Below are 22,773 nucleotides of genomic sequence, written 5' to 3'. Positions count from 1 at the left end.
TTTTTATCCATGTGGAGTTATGAGACAGAGGTTAAAGTCAGAGACTAAAACCACACAAACCTGAGTTCTGTGATCATGACATAGTCACTAACTCTGAGTCACAGTTTCCTAATCTACAAAATGGAAATGATGATGCTAACCTTAGGATGTTATTGAAAGGGTTAAATGATGTATTGTATTTAGAGTAGTCAGGTGTGTACCAATTTCTCAATAAATGGTGGCTACTGTTTTATTTCATTTTAGACTTGACACCAATGTGCTAATGAAGAGGGAGACCCAGGCATCTCAGATCAACTTCCCCTTTTCATTCCCAAGACTGTAAACTTCCCCTTTTCATTCCTAAGACTGTAAACCGAAACCCTTTTCTTTTTTTTTTTTTTTTTTTTTTTTTTTCCGAGACGGAGTTTCGCTCTTGTTACCCAGGCTGGAGTGCAATGGCGCGATCTCGGCTCACCGCAACCTCCGCCTCCTGGGTTCAGGCAATTCTCCTGCCTCAGTCTCCTGAGTAGATGGGATTACAGGCACGCGCCACCATGCCCAGCTAATTTTTTGTAGTTTTAGTAGAGACGGGGTTTCACCATGTTGACCAGGATGGTCTCGATCTCTTGACCTCGTGATCCACCCGCCTCGGCCTCCCAAAGTGCTGGGATTACAGGCTTGAGCCACCGCGCCCGGCTGGAAACCCTTTTCATATGTAATTCCTAAGACAGTAAACAGAAGCCCTTTTCATACGTAATTCCTGAGACCTTAAACTGAGATCCTTTTCATATGTAATTCCTGAGACTGTAAACAGAGACCCTTTTCATATGTTAAGTTACAAACCTAAGATTCTTCCAGGTGTAACATCTAAAGTATAAGCCTATATAAAGAAGGAACCTTCCTTTGTTAGGGGAGCTTGGCTGTTAGGCAACTATGCCTCCTTGCTACCGGCAGAATAAACTCCTTCCCTCTGTATTCGGTGTCCGAGAGAGATCCATTTCCTGCAGCCACTCCTGCTACACTAATAATGGTTGGAACAATAATAGCTTGTAAATCTTTCAGGAACTCTCCCATTTACTCTATGCATATTTGGAGCTACTACTGGATGTACTGTAAGTCGTAAGAATAGGGTTTGAGGAACACAGTGTGAACAGTGCAGCCCTTCCCCTACCATCTTCCTGGGGGCAATCTTTTTTTTTTTTTTTTGAGACGGAGTTTCGCTCTTGTTACCCAGGCTGGAGTGCAATGGCGCGATCTCTGCTCACCGCAACCTCCGCCTCCTGGGCTCGGGCAATTCTCCTGCCTCAGCCTCCTGAGTAGCTGGGACTACAGACACGCGCCACCATGCCCAGCTAATTTTTTGTAGTTTTTTAGTAGAGATGGGGTTTCACCATGTTGACCAGGATGGTCTCGATCTCTTGACCTTGTGATCCACCCGCCTCAGCTTCCCAAAGTGCTGGGATTACAGGCGTGAGCCACCGCGCCCGGCTTTTTTGTAACTATAGAATGTTCCATAACTACCAAAAGTACATGAAATCAGCTAAGAAAATTAAAAAATAAAACTCATAGTCAAAATCTCAAATTTTTTATTCAGATAGAAAATAAAAATCTTTTAGATTTTTTTTTTTTTTTTTTTTTTTTGAGATAGGGTCTCACTCCGTTGCCCAGGCTTGAGTGCAGTGGTGTGATCTTGGCTCACTGCTACCACCACCTCCCAGGTTCAAGCGAGTCTCTGCCTCAGCCTCTCAAGTAGCTGGGGCTACAGGCATGCACCACCACGCCTGACTAATTTTTGTATTTTTTAGTAGAGACAGAGTTTCACCATGTTGATCAGGCTGGTCTCAAACTCCTGATCTGAAGCAATCTGCCCACCTTAGTTTCTAAAGTGCTGGGATTACAGGCATGTACCACCATGACCAGCCTAGATTTTTATAAATATATTAACTAAAAATATTTTTAACTTTCTTTTAAACACACATTTAAAAAGATACTTACATCATAATATACACCCTGACCTGGCCAAGTCAGCGCTTTCTTCTTTGAATCCATGGGAATATCAAGCAGTTCATATCTGTAAGGATTACCTGAAAATTTCAAGAAAAGCAATAAATAAGAACAGTCTTGTAAGGGATTAATAGGTACAATAAATAGAAATGAGATAATATAAGGTAAAGATGGATGTTGGTGTACATTTTAGCGACACAGTTACAGCTTTAGAAATTCAGTTTGCTCTTTGTTAGGGATAAGCTGCCTCAGAAAACCCCCTGGGGCAAGTTGATGCCCCCCCCGCCCCCACCATCACCACCCAGCACTCTGATTGCTCTGCAGCTGCATTCCTGAACTCCTATCTAGGTGCTACAATTAAGCCATTTTGGGCAACTCCGGGGAGGAAATGGAAAACAAATGTTTGTTATCCATAATTGTAAATTCCTGTTTTACACATACCTGTAAAAATCTTTTTTTTTTTAAACTGCTGCCACAAAAGTCACAAGATGATGATTTGTAAGTCTGTCACAAGTTAACAAAATATCTCTGCCTGTTACAAGCTGATAGATTATCTCAGTCCTGAAACTCCCTTATGCCCTTCTCACCCCACATAAACCCTTCATTTTGTAAGCTCGGGGCTGCCTCCTCTAATTGTTATGGGGCAGCCCTGCAGGTTAATAAAACTAGCTTGCCTGACTTTGGGTCTATTCTCCTTTCTCTCGACTAACCTTACATATTAGTGCCGAAATCCTGGATGGAGTAGGTTCTGGCTGGGCACCCTTAGAGGGCTCTTTTTCTCTCCCTCTATCCCTCCTTCCCTCTTCTATCACTTCTCTCCCACCCACCCTCCTGTTCTAGAACCTGCCAAGGATCTCCCAGACTCTCCCGTTGCTAGCCACCTCATCCAGCATTAGAGCCTCCACTGGGGTGAGTAAGAGAGACTCTTGCTGCTTACCCGGAACCCCTGACCCTCTCTGCCTTCCCGAAACACCCAGCGCTGGGCCAAGGGCTTCCTCCGGCCTCCAGGCTTCTGGTTCCTTCATTTCAGGGACTCAGCAGCTACCTCCTCTATTCTGAACAAGGCCTGAGAGACAGGCCTTGTCAATCGGCAGTCTCTTCTTCCTCTACCTCCCTCTCCCATCCGATGTGGGTGCCTGTCAGTCTACGCCTTCCAAAACTAACCCCCTTGGGTGTCTCCTATGTAATCTCAATGCTCTCAGCCTCTGTTCTAAGGCCCATCCTAAGAGGCTTATATTTTTCTGTAATGCTGCTTGGCCTCAATAGAAATTAGACAATGGCTCCCAATAAATGGCACTTTTAATTTCAATATACTTAGAAACTTAGACAACTTTTGCCGTCACAATGGGAAATAGTCTGAGATTCCTTATGTTCAGGCTTTCTTCACCCTCTGTAGCCGTCTTTCCCTCTGTCAGTCCTGTCCTACTTTTCAGATTCTCCTCCCTCGCTCCAAACGTGACTCTCCCTGTCACCCTCCCCATGGCCCCACTGACAACTGGTCTCCTGCCACACTCCCCACAGCCCCAGCTGACGACTCCTCTTTGACCCCGCCAATTTTCCTCCTCCTTAACAGCATCATAATCCCCCACCAGAGCATCATGATCCTCTACTGTACGCCCCCGCTCCAGCCCTACCCCTTCCCCACTTCCAACCACCCCACTTCTGACTCCAAGTCCTCCCCATCTCCACCCCTTTCCTGTTCCCAAGCCCAGCATGCCCAGCAACCAGCTCCCTTGCTTCCGCACTGGGAGATAGCAGGGGCTGAAGGAATTGCCTGTGTCCATATCCCCTTCTCCCTCTCCGATCTGTCCCAGATTGAAAAAAGTCTTGGATCCTTCTCCTCTGATCATGATACTTATATCAAAGAATTAAAATAGCTCACCCAGTCTTACAAACTCACTTGGCATAATCTCTATATTATCCTCTCGTCTACCCTCCTTTCGGAAGAGAACAGAAGAGTGTGGCTTCCAGCCCAGGCACATGCCGACAATCTTCACTGGCAAGATCCTACTAAGCCTATAGGAGCTGCTGCCGTCCCCCGGGAAAAGCCTTCCTGGGGGTATGAACCCACAGACCCTGGCTGGGCAACCTGTAACCATATGATTACTTGCCTTATTGCAGGCTTTAACAAAGCTGCATATAATGCCGTAAATTTTAAAAACCTCAAAGAAAGAAATTTCCCAAAAAGCAGATGAAAATCCTGCCCAGTTCCTTTCCTGCCTTACAGAGGCTCTCCAAAAATACACTCACATCAACCCTGCCTCCTGAGAAGGAACTATTGTTCTTTTTTATTTTTTTTGAGGCGAGTTTCGCTCTTGTTGCTCAGGCTAGAGTGCAGTGGCGCAATCTCGGCTCACTGCAACCTTCGCCTCCCCGGTTCAAGCTATTTTTCTGCTTCACCCTCCTGAATAGCTAGGATTACAGATGCCTGCCACCACACCCGGCTAATTTTTTTTTTTTGTATTTTTAGTAGAGATGGTGATTCGCCATGTTGGGCAGGCTGGTCTCCAACTGCTGACCTCAGGTGATCTGTCCTCCTCAGCCTCCCAAAGTGCTGGGATTACAGGCATGAGCCACTGCGTCTGGTGGAACTATTGTTCTTAGTACCAATTTTATCTGCCAATTTGCCGCCAACATCCAATGCAAACTTAAAAAGGCTGAAGATGGCCCTCAAACCCCACAAGAAGACCTCCTTAACTTGGCTTTCAAAGTCTTCCATAACAGGGATGAGCAGAGTAAATTAGATAAAGCCCAGAAAGATCATGCTAAATACCAGCTTCTAGGTGCGGCTGTCAGCCTAGCCATAGTACCCAAGGTGACAAAAGACCCCATAGCAGCGGCCCTCCTGGGCCTTGTTTTAAGTGCAGCAAAGAAGGCCACTGGGCGTAGGCATGTCCTAACCCACGAGTGCCTAAAAGCCCTTACCCAGTCTGCCAGCAGACAGGCCACTGGAAGTCTGACTGTCCTCTCAACGCACAGACAGAAAGCCTGCATGGCAGAGCCACCACAGATTCAGCAAGACAGAAAGCGAAGACTCGCTTGCACTCCTGCAGCTCTTCGGCCTAGCCGCTAAAGACTGACGAGGCCCAGGGCCCCCGCCCCATCTGCCATCACTGCATTGGAGCCCAGGGTAACTCTACTAGTAGCAGGTAAACTGATCTCTTTTTTTAAATAGATACTGTGGCCTCGTACTCAGCTTTGCCTGAATTCTCAGGACCCGCTCATCCCTCTCAGGTCTCAGTTGTGGGGGCTGAAGAACTCATCTCACGCCCACACACCACACACTCTTACTTGTTCCCTATTTGATACTGTTTTCTCACACTCCTTCCTTATCATGCCTCGTTGCTTTACCCCCAACCTAGGCAGAGACCTCTTAACCGAATTCAAAGCTTCCATCACCTTTTTCTGTTTCCCACAACCAGATTCTCTCCTACTCCCCTCTGCCGCCCGCCAGTCCTCTACCCCTCCCCTCAATATCCACACCCCGGTTCTCTTGTTAATCTAATAGTGTAGTATACCATTATCCTTTCACTAGCAGCTCACCACGATCCCATCAAAATCCAGCTAAAAGACCCCTCCAAATTTCCTAATGTCTCTCAGTATCCCATTTCATTAATACACCTAAAAGACGTATGACCCATCGTAAACAGATTCCTCTTGTCAAGGCCACCTTAGGCCAACTTATTCTCCATACGATACCCCTATATTCCTCTTCACAAAGGCTGATGGCTCATATTGGCCAGTCCGAGATCTCTGGGCTATCAATCAGGCGGTCCTTCCCATCCATCCGGTATTTCCTAACCCTTATAAGCTCCTTTCCGCCAAACACAGACTCCAATTCTTCCTCAAGTTCCTAACTCTTTTGAGACAGAGTCTCACTCTGTCACCAGGCGCCAGGCTGGAGTGCAGTGGCGCAGTCTCGGCTCACCACAATCTCCATCTCCTGGGTTCAAGCAATTCTCCTGCCTCAGCCTCCTGAGTAGCTGGGACTATAGACGTGTGCCACCATGCCCAGCTAATTTTTGTATTTTTTAGGAGAGACAGGGTTTCACCATGTTGGTCAGGATGGTCTCGATCTCTTGACCCCGTGATCTGCCCACCTCAGCCTCCCAAAGTGCTGGGATTACAGGCGTGAGCCACCACACCCAGCACCAAATTCCTAACTCTTTTAATACCCCACCTCTGCTCCCTCAAAGTCCCTTCACACTTCTACAATACTCGAACAATCTCTCAATCTCACTCCCTTCTCACTTCAAGCCTCGAACAATCTCTCAATCTCACTCACTTATTGTTATTATGCTCCAACTCTGCCCTTGCTTCCCATTGCTGGATCTGTTTTTCCCTTCCCTCTGCTGCCTACTCAGCCACCCCAATTTCTCAGCCCTGGTACCACATTCCCATTTGCTTTTCATACACTGTCCAAAAAGGCTCTGCCTTTGCAGACAGAGCCCTCACCCTCACTGGGAACTATCCCACTGCCCTCACTAACAGAGCTATCAAACCCTTCTCTCCACATATACTGCCAATTACAATGGCACAAAACTCCCTCACCCTGCTATCCAAGGTCCCATAACCCGCCACACCACAAAGCATCGCCAAGCCCTCTTACGTGTCACCTCTTCCGATGGACATGTAGGCACCATCCCTCCCTCTGCCTGTGGCTCAGCTCAAACCATTTCTCATCCCTCTTCACATACCTCACTCTGAGTAGATTATTCAGTTTTCCCTGAAGCTAACGGCTTCTTACCCAGCCCCTCCACATTACCTCCCCTCCTGCCTCTCAAACATGGAAACCCCTTTCCCAGACAGGAGTTCTCAAAGGGTCACTCTGGGTTGCTGAAGCTAAACTGACTCCCTCCAAACGAGGAAGCTACACACTCCAACACTTATTCTCGATTCATTTGTCTGTTTGCATTAACACTGCATGCACCACACCATCCCCACCAAAAAAAAACCCCAGTTCATTCTCTTATTAGTAGCCCTTGGAGTCACAACTAATGTCGGGGCTTTTTTTTCTGTTTTTGAGATGGAGTCTCGCTCTGTAGCCCAGGCTGGAGTGCAATGTGCGATCTTGGCTCGTTGCAACCTCCGCCTCCCTGGCTGATTTTTTTTTTTTGGATTTTTAGTAGAGACGGGGTTTCACAGTATTAGCTAGATGGTCTTGATCTCCTGACCTCATGATCTGCCCGCTTCAGCCTCCCAAAGTGCTGGGATTACAGGCGTGAGCCATTGCACCTGGACATCAACTAGACTCTTTAGCAGCAATCACCCTACAAAACCGCAAAGGCCTAAATCTCCTCACTGCTGAAAAAAGACATTTATGCCTCTTTTTAGATGAACAATGCTGTTTCTATGTCACTGAATCGGGGTTAGTATGAAATGCTGTCAAAAAACTCAAAGACCAAGCACGAAAACTTAAAGACAATCAGTTCACCTGGCCCCAGTAGTTCCGTATCTCCTGAACACCCTGGCTACTGCCCTTCCTAGGTCCTGCCATAACCCTTTTCCTCCTTCTAGCATTTGGCCCCTGCCTTTTAACAATTCCTCACCTGGTTTTTACAGGACCGTATTAAGCTTTCACCCATGGAAAAACAGAAGATCTGATGCTGCTCCAAGAATACCGACAGCTCCAGGAATGACAATCCCTACTCTCTAGCTCCTCCTAAATGTCGCCCTTTTTCAGCAAGAAGCAGCCAGATGACCACGGAGCCCCTCCTCTATTACCTATTAAAAGGCTGGAATATCAGGGACGAGCTGACCCCCTCCCCACCACTCCGATTGCTCTGCAGCTACATTCCTAAACTCCCATCTAGGTGCTACAATTAAGCAAAGCCTGATTATAGCCATCTGGGCAGCTTGGGGGAGGACAGGGAAAACAAATGTTTGTCATCCATCTTGTAAATTCCTGTTTTACACATACCTGTAAAATCCCGTGGTTTTTTTTTTTGTAGAGACGGGTTTCACTATGTTGGCCAGGATGGTCTCAATCTCTTGACCTTGTGATCTGCCCGCCTCGGCCTCCCAAAGTGCTGGGATTACAGGCGTGAGCCACCGCACCCGGCCCAAATCCCATTTTTTTAAAAAACTGCCACCACAGAAGTCACAGGATAATGTATTGTAAGTCTGTCACCAGTTAACAAACTATCTCTGTGCCTGTTACAAGCTGATAGATTATCTCAGTCCTGAAACTTCCTTATGCCCCTCTCACTGCATATAATCCCCTTTTTTGGTAAAGCTTGTTTTGTAAGCTTGGGGCTGCATCCTCTGATTGGCTTAATAAAACCTGCTTGCCTGACTTTGGGTCTACTCTCCTTTCTCTCGGCTAACTTTACACTCTTGAATTCTCAATCTCTCTTTTTTTTTTTTTAAAGACACGGTCTTGCTGTGTTTCCCAAGCTGGACTTGAACCCTTGGGCTCAAATGATCTTCCTACCTCAGCCTCCTGAGTAGCTGGGACTACAGGGGCAGGGCAGGCCACCACACTTGGCTTGTTGCTCTTGAATTCTTGAGCCTGTACAGGAGCAGCATGTCGGCCACACTGAATGAGAATGAATCTTTAACCCCAGGGCTCTCAGTAGTAAGAGACTGGAGTGCAGTGGTGCGATCTTGGCTCACTGCAACCTCTGGCTCCCAGGTTCAAGCCATTCTCCTGCCTTAGCCTCCTGAGTAGCTGGGATTACAGGCCCACACCACCATGCCCGGCTAATTTTTTTTGTATTTTTAGTAGAGACAGGGTTTCACCATGTTGGTCAGGCTTGACCTCATGATCCACCCACCTCGGCCTTCCAAAGTGCTGGGATTACAGACGTGAGCCAAGGCACCCAGCCTCGCCTTTCTTTTTAATGAGAGAGATCTTAGGTAAATATTAAGTGTTTCTGGATCCTCTTTCTGACCTTTTTTTCTGGTTTCTGGAGGCTCAACAAATGCATTTCTATACTACCTGTTTTGGCTTTTCTCTGTCTAAATATCAAGTTTTCTGAAATTAAGTACTTGCTTACCAAAAAGTTATTGAAAGGGAACTTAAACAATACAGCTTCTTAGATTTTGTCTTATAATTTGATAAGCTTTACCAAACAGCATGGCTTGTTTTCCTCTCGTGATAAATTTTAAGTTAAAGAATGTTCTGAACACCCATTGTCATATGTAATAAAAACAAAGCTGGCATTTATTGAAGACTTACCATGTGTCAGTCACTGTACTGTCTTATATATATTATCACATGTATTTTTAATATTACTATAAGAAAGATACTGTTATTCCAACTTTAGTGGATGAAGAAACTGAAGCAGAGAGAGAATAAATGATTTGTCCACATCTCAAAGTCAAACTCAGGCCATCTGGCTCTAGAGCCCATACTCCCACCTCCTCCCTCTCCCTCCCTCCCTCCCTCCCTCCCTCCCTCCCTCCCTCCCTCCCTCCCTCCCTTCTTTCCTTCTTCCTTTCTTCCCTCTTTCTTTTCTCTTTCTTCCTTCTTTCTTTCTTTCTTTTCTTTCTCTCTCTCTCTCTCTCTCCTCTCTCTCTCTCTTTTTGAGACAGAGTCTCTCTGTCACCCAGGCTGGAGTGCAGTGGCATGATCTCAGGTCACTGTAACCTCTGCCTCCTGGGTTCAAGTGATTCTCATGCCTCAGCCTCCCAGTTAGCTGGGACTACAAGCATGTGGCACCATGCCTGGCTAATTTTTGTATTTTTAGTAGAGACAGAATTTTGCCATATTGACCAGGCTGGTCTCGAACTCCTGGCCACAAGTTATGTGCCCACTTTGGCCTCCCAAAATGCTGGGAGGCCACCACACCTGGCCCATGCTTATTTCTAATAAAGAAGAATTAAAATAAGTGAAACAGTAGAAACGTAATGCTGTACTAGTTCCTGGAAAGATTTTTTTATAAGAGTTATTAGAGTATACTCACCTTTCAAAAATTCTCTAATAGTAACTGAATGGTTGGAGAGAGGCAGAGGCTTCAAAGAGCAGGAAATTAAGAGGACAACTTGTTTTTTCAGTCCCTTATCTACTATATCTACTACTGCACTGAAAAGTGTTTTTATGGGTTGGGCATGGTGGGTCACGCCTGTAATCCCAGCACTTTGGGAGGCTTGGGAGGCTGAGGTGGGCAGATCACTTGAGGCCAGCAGTTTGAGACCAGCTTGGCCAACATGGCAAAATCAGTCTCTACTAAAAATACAGAAAGTAGGTGGGTGTGGTGGCACATGCCTATAGTCCCTGCTACTTGGGAGGCTAAGGAGGAAGAATCACTTGAACCTGGGAAGCAGAGGTTCCAGAAAGTGCCACTGCACTCCAGACCTGGGCAACAGAGCAAGGCTCTGTCTCAAAAAAAAAAAAAAAAAAAAAAAAGTGTAGGCCTGGCATGGTGGCTCACACCTGTAATCCCAGCACTTTGGGAGGCTGAGGCGGGCAGATCACAAGGTCAGGAGTTTGAGATCAGCCTGACCAACATGATGAAACCCCGTCTCTACCAAAAATACAAAAATTAGCCAGGTGTGGTGGCGCACACCTGTAATCCCAGCTACTCAGGAGGCTGAGACAGGAGAATTGCTTGAACTCAGGAGGCGGAGGTTGCAGTGAGCCAAGATTGTGCCATTGTACTCCAGCCTGGGCAACAGAGAGAGATTCCCTCTCTCAAAAAAAATAAAATAAAATAAAGAGTTGTTATGAATTCAATACACATTTATATGATTTCTTGCTAACTATATGTATTTCATATAATTTCAGAAATTACTGAATTCAGGATTGAGAAAAAGAAATAAAGTGTTACTTTGACAATTTACCTAACAAAGTCATGAAAATTTTACTTGTTTAGGTCTCATATTTATCATTTCCTTTAGAACATTCATCGTTCTTTTGCATGGCACCATCTCTCCCCACTACTGCTACATAACTAAGCACAGTGCTCAACAGTAACAGTCACTATACTTGACACAGCTTTCACTGCCTTTTTCCAATGCTGCCTGTTTTGAGAGGCAATGGGAAAGTTCAGCATGGTGCACACATACTGCAGTCATTATATGCTAGCAGGGTAAGAGAATAACTGCTAACGTTTATATCTGTTATTTGTTAAGTGGGAACTATTCATAGTATCCCCATTTTGCACATGGGAAAACAGAATAGAGAAGTTCAGAAACTCTCCCATGGACCACAGGTGAGTAAGTAGCAGATCCAGAATTCTACTCGTGCAGTCTGACTCCAGGATCCATGCTTTTACACGTTCCACTATACTAGCTCTCAAAACATTACTGTCTGCCAATAAGACACTGAGGTTGAGGCTGATGATGGCAATATATTCTTGTTGCATTTTGGTCCAAATATTCATGCATAGAGGAACTGTGTGATAGAACAATTCTTGAGTCTTTCCTACCTCATCTAAATGCACTCAACAAATATTTACCTTTGCCTACCATGTACCTTTTCCGTCCCTCTCTTGAGTGTTTTCACTCTTTCTTCAGAGGTGGTCTGTTTATACACATGTGAAGGTCTCCTCAGCAAAGACTGAGGTGTCTAGTGTGGGAGAGATTTGATGACTAATGTGTGGGATTACCGTCCTCTCTGATAAAACACATTCACAAAGACTCAAAGGTGTGCAGCTGGGAGAATGTGCTCCAGGGTGTTAAGAAGAACTGAAAAACTACTCCCATTGCTTTCTGCATCTTATTTCAATAAGATCAATAAGATCTTTCCATTCTATCACTGCTGCTGTACCCACGTCCAGACTCTATGACCGAAACAAACACTATCTCTTGTGCTGATCACCTGGGCTAGGAGGAAATTTTCAAAAGCAAAACCCATGAGAGCAGGAAAGAAATAAAAATAGAAAATATTAGTGGAATAAAAGCCACCAAAGTTTTGGTTTCTGATTCTATCAAGGGAGGTTGTGTCGAGGGGAAAGTTTGGGAGCACCTGCAGAAAGTCTGATGGGATGGGTTGGTGGTGCTCCAGCTGATTATAAAGTCGAAGCTGAGAACAAGTTGCCTGATCTACTGAGTCACACGTTTGTGACCTGAGTCCTTTGTGTTTCTTGCTTTAATTTTATTATTGAAGAAAGCCCAATAATAATAATTAATACAGTTCTGATTCCAAATGACATTTTACCTCTTGTCTTCAAAACTGTTGAATCATAAGCCTTGGTTGGCACGGTGGGAGGAAAGGGCTGCTGGGTGCGGGCTTTAATGCCGGTGTAGAGGTCCTCAGGCGACGTGAAGGTGGGGAACATGGCGCCACGACAGGTGTGTGTGTGGTAGGGGTGTTCAATTGGATATGGCAAGCAGGTCTCTCTAAGATTTATTGAGGAAACAAAACAAAATGAAAAGAACAGAAAGAAATATGATTGAAATAATTAATCACCAAATATTTATTGGGACACTTTTTTAACGTCAGAAACTGTTCTAATCCTGGGGGACAGGACACTGAGCCAATGTCCCTGTGTTCATGGAGTTAGCATTGTCTTGGAATGTGTACCATAAAATAGCACATTTTCTTAATTTTGCTAGACAAAACTAAATTTAATTTTAAAATAAATTATGCCCAATTCTTTATCAGTGAACAAGTTTCATAAATAGTATAAAAATATAAAGCAGAAAATAAATGAGTTTTGTGTTTTTAGAATGGTACAGGAAGAATTTCTAGTTGCTTTTAATTACTGTGTCTTATTTTAAGATGCTCCCAGGAATTGTTTTGGGCATTCTGCTTCAGCAAAGTGATCTCTAACCATCTTGTAATAAACTTTTCAACCCAGGCATCTGTTTCTTTAAGCAATAAATCAACAAAATATACTGCCTGTTTACAAGTACTGCTTCAAAACCAAAAAGCCAAAAACAGCCAGCACACTGAAGGAAAAAAATAAACATGATAAAGAGACCATAGGGATATAATTTTCCTATCATTTGGAGAATTGGCAGAGGTTAAAAAAAATTTATTTTTTCTAGACAGTCTCAATGTGGGAGCTGTCTAAACTAGAGGAAAAGCAAAATTAGGAAGTCCATGGGATAGAGAAATGTTATTCATGTACCCTTGCTATGAAGCGATGAAAACAGCACTTTATCTCTGTGGCCCCAAATACATCGCCCCCATCTAACCATAAGGAAAACATCAGTCAAAGTCCAATTTGGGTGCATTCTACAAAATATCTGACCAATAATCCTAAAAATTGTCAAGGTCATTAAAACAAGGAAAGTCTGAGAAACTGTCACAGCCAAGAGGAACCTATGGGGAGATGACTACCAAATGTAATGCGGTACTCTGGATGGGATCCTGGGACAAAAAAAGGACATGAGGGAGAAATTGAGGAAATCTGGATAAAGCATGGACTTGGGGTCATAGTAAGGCATCAGCAGTGGTTCATTAATTGTGACACATGTGCCATATTAATGTGAGATGCTAACAACAGGGGAAATTGCATGTGATGTTTATGGGAACTCTCCACACTATCTTCTCAATAATTCTATAAACCTAAAATCATATGAAAATAAAACATTTATTAAAAAAGATTTGCTGAAGATATAATAGGAGAGAAATCAAAGTAATGTTACATTAGACTTGCACCAGCCTTTCCTTCCCACTGTTAAAACATAGTTTTCAGGCCGGGCACTGTGGCTTATGCCTGTAATCCCAGCACTTTGGGAGGCTGAGGTGGGCGGATCACTTGAGCCCAGGGGTTTGAGACCAGCCTGGGCAACATAGCAAGAACCCATCTCTACAAAAAAATTACAAAAATTAGCCAGGCATAGTGGTGCACATCTGTAGTCCCAGCTAGTTGACAGGTGAAGGTGGGAGGATCATCTGAACCCAGGGAAGTCAAGGCTGCAGTGAGCTGTGATCACGCCACTGCACTCCAGCCTGGGTGACAAAGTGAGACTCCATCTCAAAAAAAAAAAAAAAAAAGTTTTCATGTAACATCTCACTTGTCTTCACACTTCTAAGACATAGGAAATGCCAATTGTTTTTTCTTGGTTATAACAGAGAAGGAAAATTTATGTTTACTTACCCTACTGTTGAATTAGGCGGCTTGGGTATCCTAGAATAAAAACAGGAAACAAGTTCTATATTAAAGATTTTTAAAAGTTTATATTCCTATTAGAAATTCGATTAATGATATAGGCCAGGCATGGTGGCTCACGCATGCAATCCCAGCACTTTGGGAGGTCAAGGGGGGCAGATCGCTTGAACTCAGGCATTAGAGACCAGCCTGGCCAATATACCAAATACAAAAATACAAAAAATACAAAAAGTACCATAAATACAAAAAAAAAAAAAAAAATTAGCTAGGTGTGGTGGTGCATGCCTATAATCCCAGCTACTCAGGATTACCTAGGAGGCAGAGATTGCAGTGAGCAGAGATCTTGCCACTGCACGCCAGCCTGGGCAACAGAGAAAGAGTCTGTCTCAAAAAAATAAAATAAAATAAAATAAATAAAGATATATTCCATTTCAAACTGTAGTGTCATTAAGATAATATTCTTGATTAACTTTCTGGATCCCTGAATACTGACATGACAGAGATATGTTGTTTCCATGTCTCGGTTGTCTGTTGATTAATTTTTCCTTCCATTTATTCTAACCTCAGTCATGCTCACCACTGCTTCTGCATTTTCCATTTGCAGTGAAGGTACAAGGGATGACCACTTCTAATGATAAGAGAGCTCTGGTTCTTTCTGACCTTTACTCTCATAATCAGGCAGTAGCCAAAGTACTCTGAGGAAACCTGACATTATACATGTGGTGCAATTCCATGGCCTAAAGTGACCTGAGTGTGGCCTGGCTGGAGAGGATACATAACTACCATGTGTGCTTTCTACCTTTGCTCAAGGTTGCTGATCTCTCATCATAGTAAATGTTGCCTAGTTGGCAGAGACAGGATAGAACAAAACTGACCAAGTTCCTGGAAGCATGCCTTTTCTGAAGCAGTTCATTCCAAGGCTGTGCATTTACTAATTACTCCAAACCTTGCCAAGAAATAATCCTGTAGCCCTGGAAAAAAAAGTCGACTAAAACCGGTAATCATCCATCTACATTGGATTTCAACAATTCATTTCAGCCTGTGCAAATAAAAATTCTGGAAGATTTCAGGCATGAAAAATGAACAGAATGGTATCAGTTTGATAGTAAAAGTCAGTAAAATTGAATACGCTGTTTAATTTTTTAGATGTTCCTCCATGCTAGCAGATATTCCCTAGAAAGTGGTAGGTAAGCCATATAAATTTACTATCCTGTAATGTATTATAAACACGTGATTCCCGTGAACTATAAAAGTTTATATCTTTTTAAATTTATACTCTAAATCTGTGGGCATGAAACTGAAAAAAGCATGTTCTGTCTTACATCGACATCACTGAGTGGGAGAGATGGTAGGGGCACAGGGGGCAGGGAAGTGATGAATATGAATCCAAAGAATCTAGAGTTGTTATTAATAGATTGGCAACTATGTATAATACATTAATCTAGCATCTAAAATTATTCTCATGTGACAAATTCTACTACAATATTGACAAGCATTTGCCTAAAATTGATTTGATTCAAAATGAAAAAAAAAGAAATTTAAAATATAACAGTTTTAAAACTTCAAGATTTGAAAAGATAAAAGTAACAAATGCTGAGACACCTCTTCAGTTCATTAATTTTACTGCCACCCATCACATCTGCTTTGCAAAATTCACCAAAAATCCCAGGATAAGCCCAGACAACCACAAATTTTGCCTTTTTGGCGCCATCTAGTGGCTAACTTCTATATTAAATTTTTACCTATCAACAACTAGCACTTGTTTTTTTTTTTTTTTTTTTTGAGACGGAGTTTCACTCATGTTACCCAGGCTGGAGTGCAATGGCGCGATCTCGGCTCACCGCAACCTCCGCCTCCTGGGTTCAGGCAATTCTCCTGCCTCAGCCTCCAGGCTGGAGTGCAATGGCGCGATCTCGGCTCACCGCAACCTCCACCTCCTGGGTTCAGGCAATTCTCCTGCCTCAGCCTCCTGAGTAGCTGGGATTACAGGCACACAACACCATGCCCAGCTAATTTTGTGTATTTTTTAGTAGAGACGGGGTTTCACCATGTTGACCAGGATGGTCTTGATCTCTTGACCTCGTGATCCACCCGCCTCGGCCTCCCAAAGTGCTGGGATTACAGGCTTGAGCCACCGCGCCCGGCCACAACTAGCACTTCTTAATAAAGAAGGGATTGTTTCATTATTACTTCAATGCTGCTGTATTTATTTTTTGAGACAGAGTTTCGCTCTTGTCACCCAGAATGGAGTGCAATGGCTCGATCTTGGCTCCCTGCAACCTCCGCCTCTTGGGTTCAAGTGCTTCTCCTGCCTCAGCCTCCCGAGTAGCTGGGATTACAGGTGTCCGCCACTATGCCTGGATAATTTTTTTTTTTTTTTTTTTTTGAGACGGAGTTTCACTCATGTTACCCAGGCTGGAGTGCAATGGCGCGATCTCGGCTCACCGCAACCTCCGCCTCCCGGGTTCAGGCAATTCTCCTGCCTCAGCCTCCTGAGTGGCTGGGATTACAGGCACGCGCCACCATGCCCAGCTAATTTTTTGTATTTTTAGTAGAGACGGGGTTTCACCATGTTGACCAGGATGGTCTCGATCTCTTGACCTCGTGATCCACCCGCCTCGGCCTCCCACAGTGCTGGGATTACAGGCTTGAGCCACCACGCCCGGCCTAATTTTTGTTTTTTTAAAAGAGATGGGGTTTCACCATGTTGGCCAGGCTGCTCTTGAACTCCTGACCTCAGGTGATCCACCAGCCTCAGCCTCCCAAAGTGCTGGGATTACAGGCATGAGCCACTATGCCCGGCTGTGTTTTATTTTTCTCTAAAAATAAAAATGTATGCTTTTGTAATGTACATGAAAAACTACTTAAAAGTATAAAAATACTACACTTGAAAAGAATACCTTTAAGTGATGAGTAAATTAACAAGTATGCCTCGTGTAAAAAAAAAATACTTAGGAAGTAATTTTATTAAGAGTTATTTGTTGATGAGAATAAAAACCTATATACTAGTTAAATTCTTGTTGAAAATTTGTTGAGGGCCACCATGGCATTTTATATTGATATTTTAAGAAATGTAGCAGATTCTTACTGGATTGGGTAAGTAGGTCAAAGGCAGGGAAATGGACCAAGATAACCTTTAGGAATCCCTTTGAATTTTACTATTCATCAGCTCCTGTTTTTCCTCTTGATTTCTTTAAACACTAAAAACTACTGGTTTGTTATTTATTTGCTTTTGTTTGTTTGGTCTTGGTTTTTTGTATTAATTGTCTCTATTTTAAAAAAGGAGTAATTTGTTTCTCTAAAAGTCCCCATTTGGAGCTTTAAAAATGTCTCATATAACTCATTTCCACTTAAAATGTTATTTGATTTTACGTAAGAAAAAAAACCTCAGACTTACAAAGAATCATTTCCATAGACATCACTTTTTTTGTTCTGGGTCAAATAATAAAATTGTTCAACAGGAAGCTTTCTGAAAAGAAAGAAAAGATTAAATTAAACATGTTTTAAAATTAACATAGTATAATGGTGAGAGTAAAAGACAAATAGATTAATAATATGTCCACGTATATGTAGAAATTCAATATATGAAAAGATGTCATTTTATTTCATTCATTATTTTTTAATAAATAGAGACGAGGTCTTGCTATGTTGCCCAGACTTGTCTTGAACTCATGGGCTCAAGAGATCCTCCTGCCTTGGCCTCCCAAATTGCTGCGATTACAGGCATGAAGTACTGTGCCTGGTCAAAAAACACATATTTTTCTTTTTAAAATTTTTAAATTTTTAAATTAATTAATTATAGAGATACAGTCTTGCTATGTTAGCCAGGCTTGTCTCTAACCTCTGGCCTCAAATGATTCTTCCACCTCAGCCTCCCAAAGTGCTGGGATTATAGGCATAAGGCACTATGCCCAGCCAGGATGTACTTTTTAACATAGAAAAAATTCAGGACTCGGCTTGGTGGCTCAGGTCTGTAATCCCAGCACTTTGGGAGGCTGAGGTGGGTGGATCACCTAAGGTCAGGTGTTCAAGACCAGCCTGGCCAACATGGTGAAACCCTGCCTCTACTAAAAAATACAAAAATTAGTCAAGCGTGGTGGTGGGCAGCTGTAATCCCAGCTACTCGAAAGGCTGAGGCAGGAGAATCGCTTGAACCCTGGGAGGAGGAGGTTGCAGTGAGTCCAGATCGTGCCATTGCGCTTTCCAGCCTGGAGACAAAAGTGAGACTCTGTCTCAAAAAAAAAAAAAAAAGAAAAAATTCAGTATTCATTTGAAAAATAATCCATCTCTATTTACAGTATTCAGAAAGACAATTTCAGATGGATTTAAAAATCTAAAGAATTTGGGGAAAAATCTATATAAAAATTGAAAGAAAATGTATAGGAGTATGTTTTTTTCTTTGGTGGTAGGAAGGACCTTGAAAACAATAATTTTCTTTTAAAAGTCAAAAGCCTGAAAGAAAATTTGATCATAAAATTTAATTATAAGGCTGGGCACGATGGCTCATGCCTGTAATCTTAGCACTGTGGGAGGCCGAGGTGGGCAGATCACTTGAGGCCAGGAGTTGAAGACCAGCCTGGCCAAGATGGTGAAACCCCATCTTTACTAAAAGTAGAAAAAATTTGCTGGGCATGGTGGCACCTGTCTGTAATCCTAGCTACTCGGAAGGCTGAGGCATGAGAATCACTTGAACCTGGGAAGCAGATGTTGCAGTGAGCTGAGATTATGCCACTGCACTCCAACCTGGGCAACAGAATGAAACTCCGTCTCAAAAAAAAAAAAAAAAAAAAAAATTAAAAATAAAACATGAAAATACCCAAATTTAATTATAAGACAAAGACATCATATAAGTTCAAATAAAATAAAAATTAGAAGAAATACTTGAAAATATAAATAAAGATAACACATAAAGAATTGTTTTCAGAACACAGAGAATCAACAAGAATCTATAAGATACAAACGATAAAAATGGGCAAAGAATAAACATAGAAAAGAAAATGTGAATGGCCTTACATAAAAGATAAGAAAAGCACTCAATGCAATAAGCAGAGAAATGCATTCTCATAACCACGATACCCTTCATACTCATTAGATGGGCAACAGTTACACATTTTCATAACATAGATGGCCGAGAGTGTGAGGAAATGAATGCTTTTAGACACTACCATGAGACTAATATACATCATTTGGGCTACATGCACTAAGATTTAAAAAAAAAAAAAAAAATTCCTGTACTGTAACCCACTTAGGATTTGCCTTTTTATTTATTTATTTAGAGACAGTGTCTTGCTCATTCGCCCAGGCTGGAGTGCAATGGCACAATCTAAGCTCACTGCAACCTCTGCCTCCTGGGTTCAAGCGATTCTCCTGCCTCAGGCTCCTGAATAGCTGGGATTACAGGCACCCGCTATCATGCCCGGCTAATTTTTGTATTTTTGTAGAGATGGGATTTCACCATGTTGACCAGGCTGGTCTCAAACTCCTGACTGCAGGTGATCTGCCTGCCTCAGTCTCCCAAAGTGCTGGGATTACGGTGTGAGCCACCACACCCAGCTGAATTTGCCTTTTAGAAACCTTTGAGCGTGATCTCAAGAAGTCCTGTACAAGGCTGCTTATTAAAGTATGGTTAATGTAAAAAGAAAGAGAGAAAAGAAACAATACATGATGGCTAAATATAATGCATTCATATTGTAGAATACTGTGAGAAATTAAAAAGAATGATGTATATCTATGTTTATCTACACTTACAGACATGTGACTATTTCTAGATTATAGAGAGAAAAAACCAAATTGCTTAATACTATGTGTCAAGTGATTCCACACATGTATGAAATAACACCGTACATTTTCAATGGGTGCATGTGTGATAGTGTAAGTGCATAACAAAAGGCATAGAAGGAGACACCAAAGTGGTAACAGTGGTTCCTTCTAGGAAGGAGAGTCAGACTGTGGGGTAATGGTCAAAACAAAATGAACCTCATCTGTAACCTTTTTTTTTTCTTTTTTTTGAGACAGAGTTTTGGTCTGTTGCCAGGCACCAGACTGGAGTGCAGTGGCGCGAGCTCGGCTCACAGCAACCTCCGCCTCCTAGGTTCAAGCAATGCTCTTGCCTCAGCCTCCCAAGTAGCTGGAACTACAGGCACGCGCCACCACGCCCAGCTAGTTTTTGTATTTTTTAGTAGAGATGGGGTTTCACCATGTTGGCCAGGATGGTCTTGATCTCTTGATCTCATGATCCGCCTGCCTCGGCCTCCCAAAGTGCTGGGATTACAAGCGTGAGCCACTGTGCCTGGCATCTGTAACCTTTTTATGTATGCTGTGCTCACCTGTGACTTGTGGCTGCCCAATATCTTTTGAACATGGAATCTCTCTCTCTCTCTCTATATATATATATATATATATGGAGTCTCGTTCTGTCATCCAGGCTGGAGTCCAGTGGAGCAATCTCGGCTCATTGTAACCTCTGCCTCCCAGGTTCAAACCATTCTCCCGCCTCAGCCTCATGAGCAGCTGGGATTACAAGTGCTCACCACCATGCCCGGCTAATTTTTTTGTATTTTTGGTAAAGACGGGGTTTCACCATGTTGGCCAGGTTGGTCTAGAACTCCTGACCTCAGGTGATTCACCTGCCTTGGCCTCCCAGAGTGCTGAGATTACTGCTGTAGGTCACTGCGCCTCGCCCCAGCCTACATTTTTATAGTGCGTGTACTGTGAATCTCATCTACCCAACGTGGATTCCAAGAAACTTGCTTTTTCCAGCCTCCAAATGGCCCTGGAGTGTGAGGTTTATTTGTACCTCACAGGAATGCTCACCTGGAGAACCCCAGCATTGAGGATGTTCTCAATAATCAGGTAGACATAATGACTAGCTCTATGCATGTCAGGTTTTTCCCAGTCACCCGGTCCTTGTTCAGTGACTTTGTAACGAAGTGATCATGGCAGCAGCACAGAAATGATCACATATGGATTCAGCGACATGAGCTTCCCTGACTAAGACTCACCTGTCTATTGGCACATTTGAGTTTGCCAGCAGAATTGGTCAATCCTAAGCACTTGATAGGGTGACCTATCCCTGGATGTACTAGTCAGCCATCTGGTGATAAGATGATTACATCAAACCCCTTCCATCACACTTCTTCAAAATAGGGATTTCCCTTCCCTTTTCACCATGCTTCTCCCAGTAACATCAACAGTAAACTTACTAAATGTCTCATTCGTTGCCATGCCATTTTAAACAACATTACTTTTGACTAAGGAACTCAATTTACTACAAAAGACATTGAGAAATGGTTGCTTGAATTAAAATGATTCACCATATTTATAGAATGTTATATTTTCCCATATTTAATGGAACATTAGAACGGCCTACTGAATATTCAATTATGGCTGAGTGTTGTCCTAAACAGTGTGGGACATGCCCTGAACCAGTGACCAATAAATAGGTTCTCCCTTAGCCAGAATGCATAGTCTGAAAACCAAAGGGTGGAAGTAGGAGTGGTGCTTCTTACTGTTATACTTATGGTTCCACTTGAGAAAATGTTACTCCCTCCCCAGCCACCTTGAGCTTTGGTGGTTTAGAGGTCAAGGGAGAAGCGCTTCCATCAGGGGATAAAACAATGGTCCCAATTGCATTGGAAGCTGAACTGATGACGATGTAATTTTGGGCTAGGATGGCTGATCCTGAATATCAAGGGTCAGAGGATATTATACAATGATGGGGGAAAGGAGTATTTCTGGAACCTGGGGAACCTTTTAACACCTAGTATTGTCTTCAGTAGCGTGAAGTTAATGAAATACTATAGCAGCGTTATACAGGCAGAACCACAAAGAGCTAAGATCTCTCAAAACATAATTTTGCGTTGTTCTATCAAGTAGTGTACTCCCACCAGCTCAGATATTGGCTGAGGGCAAGGGAACTTGGAACATGTAGTGGAGGAAGGAAATTATTATTATTTATAAAAGCATTTTTTAATTTCAATAGTTTTTGGGGAACAGGTGGTGTTTTGTTACATGAATAACTTCTATAGTGGTGATTTCTGAGATTTTGGTGTAATAATCACCCAAGCAGTGTACACTGTACCCAGTGTGTAGTCTTTTATCCTTCACCCCTTTCCCACCCTTTTTCCCTGAGTCCCCAGAGTCCATTGTATCATTCTTAAGCCTTTGCATCCTCATAGCTTGGCTCCAACTTATAGGTGAGAACATACAATATCTGGTTTTCCATTCCTGAGTTACTTCACTTAGAATAATGGTTTCCAACTCCATCCAGGTTGCTGTGAATGCCATTATTTCATTTCTTTTTATGGCTGAGTCATGGTATATCTATGCCACATTTGCTCCATCCACTCGTTGGCTGATGGGCACTTGGGCTGGTTCCATATTTTTGCAGTTGCATATTATGCTGCTATAAACGTGTGTACAAATGTCTTTTTCATATAATGACTTCTTTTCTGGAGGAAGGAAATTATAACACCAATGATAGCCTCATGACCAGGTGCAGGAATGAGACTACAGTCACTTCTCATATTTTCTGCCTTGCTGTGTCTTACATATTTTTACATATTTTCTTTTTTTCTCTCCATTTTCCTTATTATTTCATATAGGATACATTGGTGATGGTTAACTTCATTAAACAGCATAGGTACAGAATATTGGGACAAGATTACAACTGAACTAGACAGGAGTGAGTGCTTGGAGTTGGATGCAGCAAAGTTGGAAACTGCTTTCTTTGGGCCTCTGCTTTTGGGGAGGTAAGTGTATTTTCTTTTTTTTTTTTTTTAAGATG

At 42.8% G+C, this 22,773-nt stretch overlaps 1 protein-coding gene across 2 annotated transcripts in view; it reads right to left on the bottom strand.

Annotated features, from left to right (window-relative positions):
* The window catches only part of CUNH7orf31 (chromosome unknown C7orf31 homolog), a 58,366-nt gene that overhangs the window by 17,261 nt on the left and 18,332 nt on the right, over positions 1 to 22,773 (bottom strand). For both annotated transcript variants that reach the window (XM_032286964.1, XM_032286963.1), the window contains exons 4-7: positions 17,386 to 17,457; positions 13,977 to 14,006; positions 12,086 to 12,267; positions 1,975 to 2,063 (exon numbers count right to left, since the gene is read on the bottom strand). In XM_032286964.1, the coding sequence (XP_032142855.1) occupies positions 1,975 to 2,063; positions 12,086 to 12,267; positions 13,977 to 14,006; positions 17,386 to 17,457 (373 nt within the window). The remainder of the gene's footprint in view (positions 1 to 1,974; positions 2,064 to 12,085; positions 12,268 to 13,976; positions 14,007 to 17,385; positions 17,458 to 22,773) is intronic.

This window comes from Sapajus apella, unplaced genomic scaffold, assembly GCF_009761245.1.
Source record: "Sapajus apella isolate SASKATOON/1434 unplaced genomic scaffold, GSC_monkey_1.0 scaffold19, whole genome shotgun sequence".
Taxonomy (NCBI): domain Eukaryota; kingdom Metazoa; phylum Chordata; class Mammalia; order Primates; family Cebidae; genus Sapajus; species Sapajus apella.
This window is presented reverse-complemented; position numbering and strand designations above follow the sequence as displayed.